Below are 20,415 nucleotides of genomic sequence, written 5' to 3'. Positions count from 1 at the left end.
GCTGTGCTCCTTTTCCCAGGCTCTGTTCTCAATTGCACTGAGGCAAATTCAATTCAGAACATGTGCATTCAGCTCCCACGATAGTCTCTCGGTGAAATTCAGCAGTAACAAGGGATTGTGTAAGACTAATTTTGCATGTGAGGTCCTCAGACAACCCAGCAAGTCTGTACTGATTTTGAATTTAATAGGTGTTTAATAGAATACACCGCCAATGTGAGAGGTTTGACTGTGTAGAATGAAAACCAACTAATGTAACAGTGAACATCAAAACAGGCTTGTCCTACAGTATGATTCACATCAGCTCAGAGGACACTTGTTTTGCAAACAAGTTTAATATTGTTCTAACTATTAATGTTGATATTTCATAGAATCATAGAGTTGTTAGGCTTGGAAGGGACCTTAAAGATCATCTAGTTCCAAACCCCATGCCATGGTCAGGGACATCTCCCAATCGATCAGGTTGCTCAGAGCCCCATCCAGCCTGGCCTTAAAAACTTCCAGGGATGGGGCTTCCACCACCTCTCTGGGCAACCTGTTCTGCTGTCTCACCACCCTCATGGTGAAGAACTTCTTCCTAACGTCCAGTCTGAATCGACCCATCTCTAGTTTTAATCCATTCCCTCTTGTCCTACCATTACCCGACATCCTAAAAAGTCCCTCCCCAGCTTTCTTGTAGGCCCCCTTAAGACAGTGGTAGGCCACTATAAGGTCTCCTCGGAGCCTTCTTTTCTCCAGACTGAACAACCCCAACTCTCTCAGTCTGTCCTCATAGGAGAGGTGCTCCAGCCCTCTGATCATCCTCGTGGCCCTTCTCTGGACACGTTCCAGCACATCCATATCTCTCTTGTAGTAGGGGCTCCATAATTGGATGCAGTACTCCAGGTGGGGTCTCACGAGAGTGGAGTAGAGGGGGAGAATCACCTCCCTCGACCTGTTGGCCATGCTTCTCCTGATGCAGCCCAGGATACGATTGGCTTTCTGGGCTGCTAGTGCACACTGACAGCTCATGTTGAGCCTCTCGTCCACCAGCACCCCCAAGTCCTTTTCTTCAGGGGCTTGCACTTGACTACATCAAAAATGAAATGATTTTAGAGGCAGGTAAATACATACAGCGTTAATTTAAAGATTAACATTTCTAAATGTAGATATCTATAGGAAAAGTATGTGTCTAAGGTCCTTTCATAGTCTGTAACAATCTAGTCAATGGAGGCTTGAAAACAACTCAGCTGAACAGACTACAGGACACAATTCAGTTAATCTCCCATAGGTACCTGGTATCATTTGAGATGGCCTTAGGCCATCTAAGACATCTGCATGGGGCTTTTAGACCTATGACCTACAGGAGACTCATGCTTTTCTGGACTTGCACTGGGAGGCCAGGTTGCATACTAAAAGGCACCTAACGTGACCCAGAGTTCAGAGCAAAATCTTGGAAAAATCTGGACTTTATTTGAGTTAATGCCTCAATATTAATAGTCCCCCTTTAATCAGTAACCTCCTTTGTTTATTTTTTCTCCCTTTGAGCCAGTGATTGCCATGAAGTGGTGGAAGAAAGAGCGAGGAGGGGAGGAGAAGAGCTGAGACCACTGTGCTGGGAGGGCTGGATGCAGCCCAGCAGCTGCCAGGAGCTGCACTGCTGCTTCTCAGCTCCTTGGAGCAGCCCTGATCTAATGATGGAGCCTCAGACCTTCTGGAGGACTGGAGATCATGGCATTCCTGACTTGAGGAAGGGTCCTCCTCCTTTGGGTCATATTTCCTGCACAAGAGGGGAGGGTGACTTCTGGCACTGATCTTCAAAAGGATGGGGGAAGATACAGAGAGGAGTGAGAAATGAGTGTTTCAGAGGGAAAAGCAAAAGAAAAAGTGTCTGAGGGGCAGGTAAAATAGATATGTGAAAATGGTCATAGGAGTCATGCAGCGGTTACCCCTTGGAATAAGACAACAGAGTAAACTACTGTGGAAAGGGCAGACTGATACCCTGAGATTGCTTTCTCAGCCCCTGAATTCTAGTCAACTCTGTCTGCTGTAGCATTTTCACATCTAGTTTTCTTTTTTTAATTTTTATCTAAGGTATTTTGTGAGAGGCCTTGGGCAAAGTCACAGTCTCCTCTTCACCTCATCTGACTAAGATTTCTTTAAGCAAAGCGTTCCCTTGCCAAGGACAAGGCTTGGAAGCAGTGAGAGGATGCAACAATTTCCCCCCATGACTGCTGGCCACATGCCCTCGGTGGGTCAGGCCAGTCCATGGCCGTGCTGCTCAGCAGCTGCATTGCTCATGCTGCTCGATTGTCAGTCCTCTCGGTGGGGATTCTCAGTAGTTCCTGACACTGGCCAAGACATCTCAAAGGACTTGGGAGTCTTGTTGCTAAGTGGAAACCCAACTTAGGTACCTAAGAATGGGCTCCATGGAGTGACGTTCCTAACTGCAGTGACGGGCTGTTTACTGAAGGTGAAAAATAAATGTAATGCATTAAAAGACAGGGGAGCATATTGGAGGAGTAACACTGGAAGACAGCAAAATATCCCAGGACAGTACTGGCACTGCTCACAGTCCTGAAAAGAGGAAAGGATGAAGACAAGCTTCTGGAAAAACAGACATACACAGTAGAACAAAATAGACTTCACACTCAGTCTCCCAATCTGAAAAACTGACAGACCTTTTTTGTTTGTTTGTTTGTTCGATTTCTTCTTTAAAAAAACCAAACCCAACAACAAACCAGAAGCTGCTTTTTAAATTTATCTGTAAGAAGAAGTCTGAGGGAACTCACAGCTTTACTCAAACAGGAGAAAAACCAGACAACTCACCATTCCGGCCACAGAAACACAAACAGTTCACAGTAACTCATGAATGAGCTGAACATGCCAGTAAAACAAGGATATAAAGTAAGTTTAGTCACAGTGATTCATTGTAGTGTTACGTGTCTTTTTCTCCAAGGCACACTTTGTAGTCGTTGTGCCTTAGGGGTAAGCATCATCTGATTTTCACCTCTGCCTGCACTGTCAAGCTCTGTATAAGAACTGGTTGCCCTCAGCCTAGATTATAGTCAGTGCAAAGATGCAGGCTCTTGCTGCTGCGATTCAGCCGTTTGATGTTTTAACGTCTACTTTAAGATGAAGTCATTCAGTCTCAGTGATTATTTCCCTCCAGTAACCGTAACGGGTGTCTAGCGTATTTGAGGTAAGAAATACATATCTATATTGTCAACACTTCAACCGAAGCTAGCACCTGCTATGCTGCTTTACTTTGTAGATGTCTATATCACACATAGGATGACTATCGCCTCATTAGTGCTTTTCGTTTGTCCTTTGCTGCAGATGTTGAGGGTTGGTCATTGTTCGGCAGCGTCAGGCTCCACCCTGTGCCCACACTCCTCTTCGTGAGGGCCTCCAGCTCTGGGGGCTGAGACAAGCACGAGCCATGGAGGCTTTTGTGAAATTTAAGCCATCTGAACGTGACCCCTCATGGGCCTAGCAAAATCACAAGGGCATCAGAAGCTATGACTGATCCAGGTTTGATCTGATTTGCCATCTGGGCTCTGGCATGGTGCTCTTACACTGCTGGCGATGCTTTGGATTTGGAGACCACTGCAGTGTCTAGTGTAGACAAGGAGAGTGACCATCACAGAAGAAAAGACTTGCTACAGCTTTGCTTACTGAAAGCCTGGCTGATGAAAACCTAGGTTGGTGGGTACCAACACACTGTATCTACCGCATCAGTCAGTCTGAAAGATGCTCATTCTTACTTTCCTGCTCCCTCATATCTCATCCCTTGAACTATTCGGAGAACAAACCCTATCAATAAATGGTTCCCTAACCTCTCAGAAAGGGTTTCACTGACTAGTACTAAAATACCCAGTGAATAATCACGACAGCTTCGAGTCCCTCCTCTCTAAGGGCTTAAAAGCACTTCACGAACGTGCAGGGACTCAGACTCTCTCTGATAAGGTCCTGCATGCTGCGGTAAGAAACAAACCACCTTATTGTATTTTGCAGGTGACATCCCTAATGACCAGAAAACAACTCAAGCTCTGTCGATATTATAAGAACGTTTGTTGTTTTATTCTTTTTGGTGGGTACAAAAACCACAGTTTCTTACACAGAACAAGATTATAAATAATATCTGTAACATGAGTGACCCGTAGTCTCTTTTGATTCTACACTGCAGACTGATGACGTACTCTAAACATTTTATCATTTTGTTTCTTGTATTAGACAGATGCAAATCTGTGGAACACGGAATGATGGAACAGAATGAAGGTAACAGCAAACAAGAGGATGACCAACGACTTTTATAAAAAAAAAGTCTCTGAATTTTATTACAGTGATGGCATTTTATATCAATTATTGCAATGAATTGTTCCCTAAGATGGTTAGAAAAAACAATTGTGTTGTCCTCTACCGAATTTACATCAGTTAAAAAGCAAGCATGTTTCAATATTCCTCTTTTTTTCAAAGAAAATGTAAATAATTTCTTTATTTTTTCACAGGATTTACATATTTATTATTTTCTTATCACAGTTTAGTGATTCATTTCTACAGCTGAACAGCTGAGTATTCTTCCATTGTATATATTGATGTTCTGGAGACACAGGTTAGCATGTTCATTGACTTCTATAGCTATTTTTCTCTCTTTGTCAAGACAAAGACCAAAATGTTGTCCTTTCTGAGCATGTTCTTCACAGTTTAATGCGCTAAATTGGCAAGTCTTATTAGTTTTAAGTCCACTCAAGTGAAATTTGTTGCTGTTAATACACCCTTCCCAGCCCCCTCCCCCCAACAAAACTAAATTATGAATTTTCCTGATATAAAATCTGAGTTTGGGTTTCCGAGCTGAGCTCATGCACACATTGTTGCTGATGATGTCTGGCGCATTTGGACGTACTTCCCTTTCTCAGCCAAATTATTAGTTCATCAATGACACTCCTATGTCGTTACAGTCTGTGCTGTGTTCCCATCAGTCACCAACACAGTTTGATTAAGGCACTCAATTATTTTTTTGGTTTTTATGGTAGGTCCGATGCAATTACAGCCAATCCTGAACTTTGCCTAATTGCAGTTCCAGTATGCACGGCCTTCGGGCAGTCGGGAGTCAATACGCGTCCGTTTTCTCCCACACTCCCTGTGATGGATAATCTGGCTTTGTTTCTTATGGCTTCAGAAAAGGTAAGCTAGGTTGGAAAAAAAGGAGAAGAGAAGACAGTGTTACAACGTTTCTGTCCTTCAACAAACCGGGACACAGCAAACACCAAAATATTAAATTTTAGACATCTGCATTTTTTCTTGTTAAATATAATTAATTATTAAATAGAATTAATTATTAAATATAATAATAGCAATAATCATAAATATAATACATAGCATTTAAGTCTACTAGGGGAAAAAGACTAGCAATTCTGAGGGTAAATTTCATTACAGTAAATCATTATTGATATAAATATAAAACCCAAATTTGTTCAAGAAATTAACAGAAAAGGCAATACCTTCACCTAAACTGCTTCAAACTACATTTATATACAGTGAAATGAGAATCAAGACCTTTTATGATCCTGAATGCATTAGCATCTGTGAATAAAGTCATGCACAGGTGTTTATAGGCTTAGGCCTTCAACTAGGAACGTCAAGATAAAATTTAAGTACTAAAAATTGTTTATAAATCGCAATAGCTGTACCAGCTATCTTTGTGACAATTCTATGGATCAAATCTAAACAAATTATTATTTCTTTTCACAATGCCCATATTTAATATCAGTAAATCTGAGAGCTGTCCTCAAATCTCTTTCCATATATATATACTTTTTCCTACCATTAGAGAAGGCGGGAACTTTCAAAGGAAATGTAGTTTATTGAAAGAAAATACAGTTTTCTATAGTTTACTACATTAAGTCTAAATCTTCCACAGGAAGGTTTAAATTTTTCTTACCTCAAGATCTTTACTTTCAGGTAAATCAGAACAAAATATCTTGTTTAGGGACTAACTGACTCAAGCAAAAATTTGGATATGTTAAAATAAAATAAATTTCTACTTATGCCATCTAACTTTAGTCATCCAAAAATCAGTAACAGCTAAAAGAGCTCTCTCATGTGTAGATAGAAAAAGCCAAGACGACTAGTTGACTAAATGATTTCCAGATGACTAGAATTAGGGAAGTGTCTAAGGTCAACCAATGCAGCAAGGACATGTGGAACAACAGGCGCCCAAACTACGCTATGTTGAAACAGATTTCAAAGGTACCACGTTAAGGTATCAATTAGTGGGTGATTTATACCAGCAGAAGCTACAGCCTATGCAACTAACTCATATAACTGGTGTGCAGGGATGCAATCTGAAATACCAACTGGAAAGAGAGACAGGAGGATGCATTCACATAGGAGCAAAGGGATGACAAACATCAAAACCATTTTATTTGCCTTATTACTGATCTCTGCATTTAGAACTTTGTCCCTCTGAGCCCGGTTTCTCCTTCTGAGGTAGCAGTGAAATCCTGAGCTAGGGTTTGATACGCTGAAGGCAATTTTATACATGAGTGTGTGTGTATAGGCATAAGGGAGGTTCCTTAAAAGCCCCAAATGTTTTCACTGCTTCTGGGTGCACTTCTATGAAAATGCACCAGTCTAATATTGCATTGCTATCAGTGGCTCCTTCAAAAAAGAGTTCTCGTAAGTACAGCTGCTGTTGTGACACAGCTGGAGCCTGGATGTAAGAGCAACTTTCCGAATTGATTACCCTGAAAACCTCAGCCCTCACGAGCAGCCGAATTCAGGAAAAGGCCTCAGCTTACAGAAGGCGTTATGGCATTCCCCTTATGCTGAAAGACCTTGGCTTTGATAATCATCAATTGCAACGTCCAAAGTCACCCTTTGAAAAGTTTCCCCGCTGCCACAGTACTTTGTGACAGGGACTGTCACCAAACATATCTTGACCGAATTCAACAGCTAGATATTAAAAGGGAGGGAGAGGTAATGAGGGAGTGGGGACCTGGGCCCACGCAGTATCAAAATCCTCAGCTACTCCCCAGCAGCAAATAAAAATCTATGCATCTGCAAAGCACAGACACAACGCGATGTGGTGTAGCCCCACACAGTGCATGTCCAGAGCCCCATCGCAAACGGACGCCGAGGACTGGTAACTGCCTGCAGAAACGCACAGAACATGTTTTGGTCAATGGCAAGAAAAAACAAAGGTGCTTTAGTTTTGGGGAGGGACGAGAGTCCAAACCAGATTGTAATGCAAACTTGGATGGAAAAGGTACATCTTACTCCAGGTGTGCTAAATTTCCCAGAAAGTCCTCATTATGTACCAGCATCTCTCCTTCACTTTGATCAGCTGTCTGTTCATGGCCATTCAGGGTTTGCCACTGGGAAATCTGAGAGCGAACCCAGATTTATATGGGATATACGAGTTATGTGCAACTGTGGTTTTGTAGCTCAGTCTATACAGCTTTCTGGCCATTGCCAACACACTCAGGACAGAAAGACAGTAAAAAGGGATCCACCAAAAAAAAAAAATAATCAAATAACAAACAGTTTCTCAGCAGCCTTCCACAGAATAACAGAAAAAGCTGCAATAAACAACTCCTCTCTTCTCACAGGAGAGGTTAACAACAGTTCAGCAACACACCACAGAAATGACCCAGACAGTTAACAAAGCCAGGAGGAGCAGGTCAAACTTGTACTCGGGAAGGTGCCATAAAACCAAGTAACCAGGTGCTATATTTTAAACTACGCTATGGGTAATAAACAAGGGTAATATTTGGCTTAACTGTGCTGTTACAATTTCAGATTTTTGGCCTGGTGGCAGAAACATTTTCAGGAGAGGCTGGGTTGAGAGGGAAAAGTCTTAGTATTTACTGTGACTATTACTCAAATTGTGAAGGTGTCTGTGCAGTAAGTGTATGCAGTTAATAGTGATAATGCATTTGTCATTAGTTTTGATTAAAGTAGTTGTGGAATTCATCACGTGAAAACACTTGACTGCGCTGTTCCTACTGGGAAATGGGAATTTAGGAAACTGATATCTTCAGTCTATATAACACAAATATCCTACCCTGTGGGGGTTCTTTTGTTGTTCAGGCTCCTCCAGTACCTGGGTCACGTGGAGGTGTCTTTGGCGCAAATATTTAAGATGAACTTTTAATGAATTTTTCTACCTTGAATATGGAATTGGAAGTGTACAAGTCAAAATAAGCGCATTACACATTTACTGAGCCATCCTGTAGCACTTCACCTTTTTTTTTGTAATTAATGTCATAATTTTTTCATTCCTTTTTTGTAGTTTTGTAATTAATTTCATTAATTATAAACAACAGCATAGGATGGGAGAGCAAGAGAAGGCAGCTGAACTGGAAGCTGGTTCATGAGCTTTATGGCCCACTGAGAAGGCCACGGAGAGGTGGTGGTGGCTGGCTGGATACTGGGACAATCTCTTTGAAAGCCTCGGGGTTGGGGGTGAGGAACTCAGTGGGGCTGAGCTCCCTACAGTAGCAGGAGAGGAGGCTGTGAGCCTCTGCACTGTTCTCAGGGCATCAGCTCAACGGGTCTACTAAGGGCTCACGACTGATACACAAAAACGTTAAACTGCTGCCCAGGGGAAGGGGAAGGGATTGTTTCCTCCTTAAAGCGAACTTCCTTCCCTGCCTTCAGCAGATTCAATAGCCTCTCGTCCCATCTGAATGCCTTTATCCACACATACAGCCTGGTCCTTTATCATACAGACTAGTCCTTTATAATACAGACTAGTCCACACATACAGACTAGTTTCACATTTTCATTTTCTGCTGCCTCCCAGGCAGGTGAATTTCCTTGAGGCAACTCACTTTTGACTGGATTAAACTACAAGAAAAACATGGTAATGAATATTAATTGTCAAGCGGGTTATTTAAGCTATTTCATATTAGTTTAAGAAAATCTACTATTAAAACTATTTGATGTTAGATTAAAAAGTCAGCGTATTGGTTACTCGTGCAGGTTAGAATCACCAAGCATCTTTCCATATTAGCAAGTTTTAGTCCCAATACGATCCCTTTACTCCTTGGATGGATAAACGTATCAAAGGTTTTGAAATGCATGACAGACATATTTCTGCAGAAATATGCGTAACCAGGGTTGTGGGCTCTGTGCTGCTGCCAGCTAACGGGGGTTTGTGACCAGCACGACTATGAACAGATGGCACAGTCACCCTGAGCAGAGCACGGCACACAGGTAACCCCGCGCTGCCTGCATGGCCAGGGATGGCCAGGTGTTGCCAGGAGAGGATGGATGGACCTTGGCAGTCTTCCACATATAAGCATATAAGCGTTTTTATAGGAAGTTCACGTGCTGAAATTTCTCAGGTAAATATTACGGCAAATAAGTAGAATAAAGAATTTCAGAAGTCTATAAAGATTTGCTCAAAATCCTAGTTATTTCTATTTTTTTTTTTTTGTGAATTTTTAAATGCCTGAACCCTAAAATGTTTTTAAGAGATTATTGGAAGTTTTGACTGACCCAAACAAGAATTTCAATAAAATAAAATGCAACATGGGCATTTTTTAATATATTTTTTTCCTATAAGAATTCATCTCTATATTGCAACAAGTCCAACAAAACCCCGGACTTTAGAGAAAGGTACTTATGATCTTTCCTTAAAAAATAAAACTTAGTTAGCCCTAATTTTTATTTCAAGAAAACAGTAAGGCAAAACTAAATTCTACAGGTATAATCATAGTGTTTGTTGCACTGGAATCACAGAGCTGGGTGGGAACCCAAGGGACTGTCAAGTCATGCCATGCTTAGCCCGTTCGGCTCAGGTCAGTATTTGAATGAAAGCTCTGGCTTTTTGTTTGCTTTCTTTAAGACTATATTTTAGATGCATTGCACCCTGTAAACTTGATAAGGAACATGTTTTCTGGGACTCTTAGTTTTATACCAGCCTGGGGACACTCTCATTTGTGGGCACATCACTAATGAATTTAAAGGAAAGTAAAGAGATGTCTTCATTTGCATTTTGCACAATTACTTGCACAGGATTATTTCTTTTTAAGACCTTTTTTACTGACAGGAGGGAGTGAACTTGGGAGAGGAATATTAGCATCTGGAAGTCCTGATTCCCAGTTCACAGTAATGAATACTGGCCTATATGCTTGGAGTCCCCCGACATCTACTATACCTCACATTTTCACTAGTGAACAAAGTGGATGGCTAAGACTTTTTTTTTTTTTTTTCACATTGGGAAATTGGGCAGCTCTGTTACAATTAATCATGACCCAGGGTCGTGACTTTTTGTACAACACTGAACAAAAGAAAACTACACAGTGACAGTATCTTTGGGATAGTTTCCCAGCCAGCGTATGCCAAGCCCCCTCCCTTGCCCCCCGAGAACCCACCTATTCCTTGCAGCGCTCCAGCTAGCATGCTCAAACACCATTCTCTGCTCACTCTGTGTTTGCTCTGTACTGTATGGTTCGGTATTGTACCGGCTGTGCCTTTAGACTGTAAGCTCCTCGGGACAGGGACCTGTTATGTGTTTGGCACACTTCACCTATTGTACAGCGCCGTGTACTCCAGCGCTATATAAATAATAAATAAAAAATAAGAATTGTATCTCCAGTTGTTTCCTCCACATTTTTTTTTTAGGCGGCAACATAAAAATTATACTCTTCATCTCCTCTCCTTAAATTTTTGTTTCCTACTTCCACTGTAGGGATGGCTCAGTGATTTCAGGAAAATGTAGCTCAAGCTTTTTCTTAACACAGGAAACACGTGGCTTGCTATTTGCAAGGGCAAGGGAGCTCTAGGTAGCACGAAAGGGCAGGGTCCTAGCTGTACCTTTGCTTTTAAAGCAGCCCGTACAGCTTGGGAGCTATGTAAAAGCTATATTTAGAAGCTCAATTTGCTGCTACGTGCCATTTCCAAAGGTCAGAGAGTTGATTTGACTAATGATTAGTTGGCAAGATACTCACTGCACGGACAAGAACAAGTACATTAGTAAACCATCCCTGCACGCCTACCCAGGGGAACTGTGCAGGACGCAGCTCGGCAGCATCAGCGGTTCAGTCTCGACATCACCGCGTCAACATCTAAAATACACTAGTCCCGAGCTAGGTAAGGGGGTACGTTACTGAAAGCCGAGGATGATAATCAAGGCCTATTCACTGGTTAGTGACTTTTTGTGGTTATTATAGTGGGCAAAGGTTGACCTGAAGTAGGATATTGTGAAAAAAAAATGCCACACAATGAGCATAAAACATGTACCAAAGGGAGGGGGAAGGAGTGGTGTGGGGAGGACGAAGAGAAGGTAAAACAACATTTAGACTTCTTGTAACAGTGGCTTGTCTTCCGTTAAGTTAACTATGGTTCAGTGACGTTGCCTATCCTAAATCTTGATTATAATGAGGTCCCAGTTAGGGCCAACATTGAATAATAAAGGCTTACAGCAATTTGTCACTAGCAGAGCGCAAACCTTCAGGAAAATAGACTGGCCAATCAAGTAATTAAACACTGGCCCTCTGAATATATATTTTATGATTTCAAATAGTCGTCATCTCCCAATTGATTCGACAACATTGAGTTGTTAAAAATATATTTTTTGCATTAAAAATTCCTTGCAATGCAGATGTCTATTAGCAACATATAATAGTATACTGTACATCTGCAGCCAAAAAAACTGAACCACTTTGCACTGAAGTTTTCCAAAATATAAAGCTCTGTTCAGAAGCAAGCACCACTAGACAGACATGTCACAACACTGCGTTACAAGATGCATCACCCACTCACTGTAGTAGGCCCTAAGTCCTACCCCTAAATTTTAATACTTTCGGTTCCATATACGTTGTAACCTTCTCTATAAGTTGCTAAATTCTGGGTATTCTGCGAGGAAGTTGGGTTAAAAGTCTGTGCACTCTTTGCCACCTTCATTCGTTTCGCCTCTGCCCTGGACTTGTAACAGAACTCTATCAAAGCCACCAGCATTGCCAAGCCCAAGCCTCCAACCAGAATGTAGAAGACTCCAGCAACGTTGCTGAGACTCAAGGCACTCGTCTTGTCCTGGGGAAACAGAAGCGACACAGTTAACCCCGGAAACCAGACCCCCGGGAGCACAAGCTACACATTAAAACATTGGAAATAGAAATAAATAACAACGTTTAGCTGAAATTAAACAACAGTTGTTTACATACTTCTCACAAAATTTGACCTATCTGGATCTATAAAATATATTTTAAGCACCTAATTTTCCTGGTCGGCATAAGAAATATTATAAGTATGTTGCCAACATATCAGGATGTCATTGCTTGCTTATCACAAAGCATTACTTCCACGAAGTGGAGAATTAAACGATGACATGTCTCGCTCTCTTTAGCACTGATACAAAACTGCATTTACGTAAAGCTCTTTAAAAGCTTTGAAATCCAGAAATCCATTTACATCAGGCAAGACTCTGCTTGATCTTTACGAAAACAGTAATTGTATTCATGGTAGGCATTGCTGTTAATTTAAAAGATCCAGACTGAGTTTCTGATACTTAAATAACAGGTGAAAATAACATGTGAGGCTTAAGTTATTTCTCTGAGCAAACACTTCCTTTGAAAGTGCACACTGTACCATACACATCATGATATATTTGCCTCTTACCGATTATTGTATTTTGTTTTTATTTTATTATAGATACAGTTCTGGAACATGCCCATGGACTACTAAGGCTCAGTAATAGTACAATTCTATATAGCAATTTCTGAAATCTTACACATTATTTATAATTTAGACAACGAGAACTTTCTTTAGCAAATTATTAAATATGCATAATTTTATAAACTATCACCTTCTTGGACGTACTGTAGTAAATAACTATTCTACATTTCTCTGTACTTCACTGCTTAGTTATGAATCATAATTTTTGGTTTGAAATCCATCTGCATTTTTAGCACAGTTCTCAAGGAACTCTCTCAGGATTGACTTCCATATACTACATCGTGCGCCTTAAGATACTTATAAAGCTTTATTCTTACGCAGACTATATAATCTTTACCTAAAGAAAGGAGAGTACTTAACTTCTGATTGTAATCTCTATGAAAATTTAACTTACGAAGTATGCAAAACATTTGGATGTTTAATTTAAAGAGGCACTATTTATTGTGCAATCTGTAGATTAGCACAGTAACAATTCCTACAGACGTATAGAGGTGCTTGGGGCTTATAGCTGGGTTCTGCTTTGTCTGTCTCTTTTTAGCTGGCTAAGAGGACTCTGAGTATCTCGGAGCTGACTCTGTTCTTCTGGTGGCAATTGCTAACATGGTGCTTGCAAACAAGGAGGAGGCAGGACTGAGGAAGACCTGTGGTGGGTGGAGGCTTTCTCAGCTGTCATTTACAGGTGCTCTGCCATCCTCTTAACTGCTTTTCACTCGTTTCTCCAAAGGACTCACCAGAAAAAGCAAAATGTGTTGGCAGTTTGTTTCCCAGGTTAATTTTACCCCCTATCCAGCAGGTATGCAGCAAGCGGTGGCTGCCCATCACGCTTTCCTTTTAGCTCTGGACGGCACATGCTGGCACGGGGACAGGCAATGTGAAGAAATTTCAGACTCCCCGAATACAGGGCTGGCACTGACTGTGGTGCTTCCCAGCCATCAGAAAATACCCGCTTCTGCGTTTGTCCCCAAATAGAGAGAAACTGAGAAGGCTCCGCTCCCTGGAGCTGTCAGGATTACTGTTTGGGAAAGGACTAGGGTAAACACTGGAAGCTGTAGAAAGCTATTAATTAGCGAAGGCTTTCACTTCAAAGCTCAAGTTAAGTCTTCCTTGGCTCCTCAAGGAGCTGGGGACCCTCCCAAAGGGAGCCAGGCACAGCCACCCTGGGCAGCGATGAAAGGCAATCCTTCCTGCTAGCGTTTCTCCTTTCCCCAAAACTGCTGAGGGAGGCCAGCTCTGAAAGAAGGCGTGAAGGGACATTTCCCAAGCGGTCAACGGGGAAAGTCCATCCCCCCTAGGCAGCAAGAAAAAAACAAACCCAACCTGCCTCCCCCAAAATCAAAAAACTGCCTTGTAACTCTTCAACAGATGCCCTGAATGTGCAGGACGATGTTTGGTGATTTATATCACTGAAGACTTTAAAGACCAATAGTGCTTCTTTAAATTAAAGAGTAACCCCCATCAAGATGGGGCAAAGCCGATTCGTTCTGTGTCTACAGCTGCTTATTTTATTTCTAAGTCATTTTGTTTATTACTTCCTTTACTGCTTTGTGAACACGATAGTAGGTCCCGAACTGCAGCGACTGACCTTACTTCCAGAGTCCTTGGGTCCACATTCACCTTTATCGTACCACCATTTGTTTTTCAGCTTGTCTAAGACGCCTGCCTCACTGAGTTTCAAAACGGCAAGGTTTACAGGAGTTCTTCACGTGGAAAATAACATAAATAACATTATATATGTTATTTTATGTTATTCAAGTAAAACTACATAGAATCGCATTGCAAAGTGACAGAGCAGAGGCCACAGTGGGTGCTATGTCATGTACTGTTGGCCCAGGTTTAGAGACAGACATACGACCGGGACCTGCTCCATCGCTTTAGGTAACAGGCACATACTGCTGGGGAAAATTTGTAAATAAATAGTATGCAATTACTGTGAACCCAAAACTATTGGCTTAGGCACATTAACAACATACCCTTCAGCGACATATATAATACAACTGGATATATGACTTAGGAAACAGATTCATTTGTGTTCCTTGCTTTCCATCTGTTTTCAGTTGGTGTGCATACAAACTAATAATATGACTTGGCTACAGCTATTTCATTTACTGCCCTCAAAATTACGCTGGCAAGAGAAAGGAGCTGCTTCGTGCAGTTTGCTGCCTGTAAGCACTTGGCAGAGACCTGTAACCGCCCCCAGCGCCGAGCGCCGCGGGCGCCAGCAGATCTGCAGGCAGAGAGCTCAGGGGGAGAGCTGTGGTGCCCTTATCCTCAGCTAAGAACAAGAACGTGACAGTCGGTCTTTCATTTTAATTTCCTGTTTCAACGTTATGTTCAAATTCAAAGTTTTCCCTCAAATGTCACTTATTCAAATGAGTCTTTCAGGGGTCCCAGGCTGAGGATAAATTACTACTGAGAATATCTTCTCTGACTTGTGGTATTTGCTGTGGGTGACACAATGGAATTTAATAGTGAGATGAAACCTAGTCTGATGCCTCAGAGTCATGAACCACTATGGGTTTACACTGAAGTTACTTAAACTCAGCGAATAATCTCAGAGTATTATGGTAATGCCTCCCTTCATGCAGTTGTACCAGTTTATTTTCTAAAACCCTGATTAACAGACTTATTTTATGTACTTTCCACTTTGAATCGCTGACTGTCCAATTCTTAATGTGGTAGGCACATAGATATCTATTTATGTGCAGGTGTGCATGAAAATACAATATATATCAGAGAAGGAGGTAGATAAAAATGGCATGGGATGGCTGGCCTTCTGGTGATGTGAAACGAGATAACCCCTGATCCTGTGTGTGACAGCAGATTCCTATGGGAAAATTAATCTCTCATAATACAACATAATCCATACATTGCTAAAATGGTAACTCATTAATTCAGGGCTTAATAAATAAATAAATAAACCAGTGCAAGCATTAATTAGTAAGTGTAACTGAACCTACTAAAATAATTACTATAAAAGAGAAAGGGGGGTTGTAGTTACACTCTACAACTGGTTTAACCGAAAATCAAAGAATGCTTATGTATGAATATATTTGTGCATGTTTGTATATATATAGTAAATATACATGTAACAGCTCCTGAACCATGCATGCTACTCTTAGCTTTAGGGACCTTGTCTTTCCATGCATTCTGATTACTCTTTCTGTGTATATATATACACACATAAAGTAGCGGGGATTCACCCCACCTCAGTTTTTTCCACCCAGAAGCTAAGACCCAAGCTTGGCTGCCTGTCTAAGCTTCCCTGTAGTTAAAAGAAAAAGATCAGTACCTCCAAAAGATGGGCTTAGATACCGGTTTTAACAAAGGATGAAGCATGCTGTTGAGATGCCTGTCCCTGTTTACTACAGAGGAAGTCTCAGTGCCTCAGAGAAATGACAATTTTTGACAGCTACAGTTGGGTGAGAGGATTCCCAGGTGCTCTCAGGTGATCCCTTTAAGAAAAGGGAATGCTTCATCTGCTTTCCAAATCCCACACATTTAATTGATATCAGCTACTCTGCTTCTAGAACAGAAAACACCTATTTCTTGATCTTTTTCAGTATTCAAACTTACACTTTGTCTCCAGGCTTCCTGGGAGCAGGTTATGCAGGTTGATAGCGGAATATGAGAGTCCCACAACTGTGAAATGAGTAGGTAGCAGTTTGGGATGCTGGCAAGTTGCCTGTCAGTATGTTTCTCTGTTTGCGTCTAGTACAAGTGCGAAATAATTAATATTATTTGGATAGCCATCATCTGTAACATGTCATGCATTGACACTGAGCCACAGTTCAGTGCTCCTAAATCCCAGCAGTGTAACGGGGCTGGTTATGGCAAAGATAAGGGACATCCAGGTATTGTTCTCACAGGGAAAACCAGGAGCCCGCGTAGTTGTTGCAGATTAAACTGATTGAAGGGATAATTAGGACTCTAGATGAACTACCAAGACCAGCACCACGCTGGGACAACAGATGTCTCCCACTCTTTTGCTTGTTTTTTCAGCACTAACGGTTTAGGTTTATAAAGCCTGATACAGGCAGGGATTTTTTCTTCTTTGCAGCTGTAGCTCCTTTAATGTCATGCTTTCTGCATCGTCTCTGTGAGGAAGCTCTCAGGTTTTCCTTTGGGAAAAGCAATCAATTTCATGCTTCAAATTGCCATGCGATCTTCAATATATAACTGAACGCAATGGCAATGGCCAGCACAGTTGGGGCAATTCCCACTTTTCACTGAAATACACGCGTGATGTGTCCGAGGCCAGGCCTTTGTTTCTCCTCTCCGCTACCGTCCTTTACATCGCCCCTCAGAGAGTCCTAGCTGTGATGAGGGACAGGGACTCTGAGCTAAATTTAAAAATATTTTACGCTTTCAGAACAGGATTTTTGTCCCACTACAAATCGGCCAGCTGTGATGGGAACAAGAACAACAAGAAGCCCAGACTGAGGGCATCCAGAGTGGAAAAGGAACGTTTTTGCTTATGCTTTTCAGAATAGCAACATAAACCTGTTTGCAATCACAGTGATTGCAAATGTTGTGAATTTTCATGTATTTTAGGCTTTGATTTGTTTGGGATTTTTTCATGTTAGTAGGAGATTTTCAACAGCTCCTATGGGAGATGAATCCCAGATCACCTTGACTTTCACAGCAAGTGGCTTATCTAGGCGTCCTTCCTCTCTTTGAAAATCTCCTCTCCAAAAAAGCATCATTTTGACAGTGTCAGTCACAAACTCGGAGGCGACAGCTTGTTACCACACTGCTTACACAAATGGTTGGTGAGTGCCCCCCCCCCGATATTAAGGGGGGCAGAAATTAAAAATCAGTACGGTCTGCTGTACATAAGGAAGAGAAATCCACTTAAGTCATATACAGAGGATAAATCCAGCATTTAGAATTAAATTTCCTATCAAGTTCAGCCTTGTATACTCAATATTACAATGGAAAATTACTATAGATTTTTTCCAGTTGTTTAGTGATTCCTGAATTCCTAATATTGGGCTAAAACTTCAACTAGAGTGAACTGGCAGCGTTTGTAAAAATCAGTGTAGTTTTTCCGATGTACAGCTGCTGAGAATCTCCCTTGGTAAATATAAATAGGATCCATCAGCCTTAAATGCATGTAAGGATAATACATGAAAAATAACATAAATATATGGAGAAGAACGTGTCTCATGTGCCCACAGTGCAAAACTTCTGTGTGACAGCACAGCAGACCCTATTCTTCACCCCCGTGCTGAAGTCAGCGGTGGCCTGGGTGCCTGACGTGGGTGCAGGGACACTGGTTTCCTACCTCTTCATCAAGTTCTCAGCCCTTCTACCTCTGCTCTTGGCTTCTTACTCATTTCCTCCTATCCTGTCATCAATCACTTGCTGTTGGAAGGGCTGATTTTTAAGAGCCTCGGGCTGGACCTTGTGCCAGCAACATCAGCGGAATCCCAGTGCCTTAAAACGGCATTAATGATGTTCTGACTTAGTTGCGTTCAGGACAACAAATGGGCAGTTACAGCATTTAAATTACAATACTGAGTGATTCTGAAACCAATACAGAATTTTGGTAGACAGGGATTTTAAAAATGCAATCACGAGTATGCTTTAGGAGCATTTTCATTACCCACTCATGGCTGAGCCATTAATTAAGTGTAAGGTCAGTCTCATCCGCTGAATGAAAAACAAGGGCCACTGTGCTCTCCTGAGGGCTGCCAGCAGAGACCAGAGGAGAGCTCCATCAGCACAGCTTCCTTCCACTCCTGCTTTTATAAAAATAACGGAGCAGAGGGGCAGACACTGTGTTTAAACGCCTTCCCATGCACCCCATGAAATGATGATGGCAAACAGCTAAGATCTGGGGTAATACTTTCAAAAGCACTCAAAACAATTGGGGACCCCAGGTTTATCTTCAAGCATGACTTAAATACTGAGGGCACCAGACCAGTGGTGGTTCATGCAGGGCAACTCTCTGAACCAACTTTTTGAATTTTGGAAGATTGTTCCTTAAAGGGAACAACGAATGGGGAGGCTAGAGATGAGGCAGAGAATGGAGGTAGAAGAAATCTTGTTTCACAGAGCAACACAAGCCTTTGGAGAACGGCTGAGCTCTTGTGAGACTCATCAATTTCTGTAGTCATTTGTACTATCATGATGGGTTATTCTGGGTCTCGACTCTCATATTCTGACTAGTGAATCTCAAATAGAAACAGCACTGTTATCAGTCCAGTCTCAGGTGCTGTATTTCTTTCAGGAGAAGAGGATGTTCTTATTCTCGTTCATGACAGTAGGAAGCCCTGTAATTTGGACTGGAACTGCTAACAAAGCTCAGGGTTTGTTCTTTTTAAATTCATACAATGAAAAGAAGTATTAGCTAGAGACGCTGAAGAGCTTAGTTCAGGACTCGCTGGTAGCTGTCGGTTTACAACTACAGTGCATGGTGTCCTGGTTATTCCACTAACAATCATTTGCTAGCATATAAAATTAAAATATTTAGAGGCCCATTAATTCAGTAGAAAGGGTCTTATTGACGTTAATTGATCAGATCCTACAAGACTGAACAAGGAAATGGACTTCGTAGATGATAAATGGCTAACTAACACTTTTGGGAGGAACTAACACTTTTGAGAGTAGCTGTAGTTTAAGAAACAAGACCAGATGCAGCTTGCAATGCAGAATTTGAGAAATAAGGTAATGCCCGCTCATCCCCATGATGTGCCTGGTCCTACTGAATGTGGGCAGTGCGGGCACAGGATAGACCTGGGGCTTCCCGGAGGCACTGGTAATGCCTGCTCACTCTGCTGTGCCTGGGAAAAGGTGCGGCAAGAAGCAGGCCTGAGGTCTGATGAATGCTCCCGGCAGGCTGTATGTAGTCCTAGGGCCACAGGTTGAGAGCGCCATCGTGTTACCCATCCTTTGCTAACACTGCTTTGCCCACCGTATTTTCTACTGCACCCTGAACTGCCTGTGTCACCTGTTTTCATTGGCAACGTGTTCCTTCCTCCCTTCTGCATTCAGAGATCCTCCCTGTTCCTCCCTGGACTGCACTCCTTGCCGTTCTTCTCTATTCCCCCCCCCTCCTTTTTCTGTCACTTGCCATCACACCTAACTTGCTCCTTCAGCACTCCCAGACCTTTCCCTGGTGAAGCCCTGCCCGTCCCTCTGCCGTGAGCTCTTCCCTTTCCCTCCTTTGTGACTCAAAGCACCAGTGGCTGGTGATCAGGGAAAGTAAGTTAAAAGCATCCTTAGTTTGCTATCTAGCTTTTACCTCACCTTTCAACCACAGCAGGTTTGCGAGGAGTGCATTTTAAGAAAATGGAGGTATTTTAATGATGTGACTCCCTGCCTGTGACATTTTAAAAAATAAATAAACACCCCTCCCCCAATAACGGAAAATTTCAGGCTTGGGTGGAGCATGTAATAGTAGCAACATGGGAGATTTATGGTTCACTCGTAAACTCTCTGACAAGAAGTTGGTGTCTGCTCCACTTGCAGGTAAGTGCTATTAGGTCTAATACGTCTGAGCACTTTGGAAGAGAAAATAGAGACCACTTTTGCAACTGCGACTGCTGGCGAGCAGAGCGGTGGGGGAAAAACAGGTAGAGCAGCAGGATCGAAGGTAAAGTGAAGCGGATTAGGAGACCAGTTCTGGGTGAGTGCAGAACAGCCCAAGGGATGATCCCTGAGGCCAGGACACAGCATGAAAGAGCAGGAGGACTAAAGAAGGAGAGAAAATAGTAAGAAAAAATATATGTAGGCAACTGTAAAGAGAGC

The 20,415-nt window shown here is 42.1% G+C and overlaps 1 protein-coding gene across 8 annotated transcripts in view; it reads right to left on the bottom strand.

Annotated features, from left to right (window-relative positions):
* Window positions 1–4,049: 4,049 nt before the first annotated feature.
* GRIA4 (glutamate ionotropic receptor AMPA type subunit 4) overlaps window positions 4,050–20,415 on the bottom strand; it is a 228,287-nt gene continuing 211,921 nt past the window's right edge. The window contains exons 14-17 of one of the 8 annotated variants that reach the window (XM_063330098.1): window positions 14,246–14,360; window positions 11,887–12,021; window positions 10,362–10,544; window positions 5,033–5,168 (exon numbers count right to left, since the gene is read on the bottom strand). In XM_063330098.1, coding sequence (XP_063186168.1) covers window positions 10,410–10,544; window positions 11,887–12,021; window positions 14,246–14,360 — 385 coding nt within the window. In that variant the 3' untranslated portion in view covers window positions 5,033–5,168; window positions 10,362–10,409. Of the gene's footprint in view, window positions 5,169–10,361; window positions 10,545–11,773; window positions 12,022–14,245; window positions 14,361–20,415 lie in introns of those variants that run through there. The other 7 variants (XM_063330089.1, XM_063330115.1, XM_063330078.1 and 4 more) reach the window with 7 other exon arrangements.

This window comes from Chroicocephalus ridibundus, chromosome 1, assembly GCF_963924245.1.
Source record: "Chroicocephalus ridibundus chromosome 1, bChrRid1.1, whole genome shotgun sequence".
NCBI lineage: Eukaryota > Metazoa > Chordata > Aves > Charadriiformes > Laridae > Chroicocephalus > Chroicocephalus ridibundus.
This window is presented reverse-complemented; position numbering and strand designations above follow the sequence as displayed.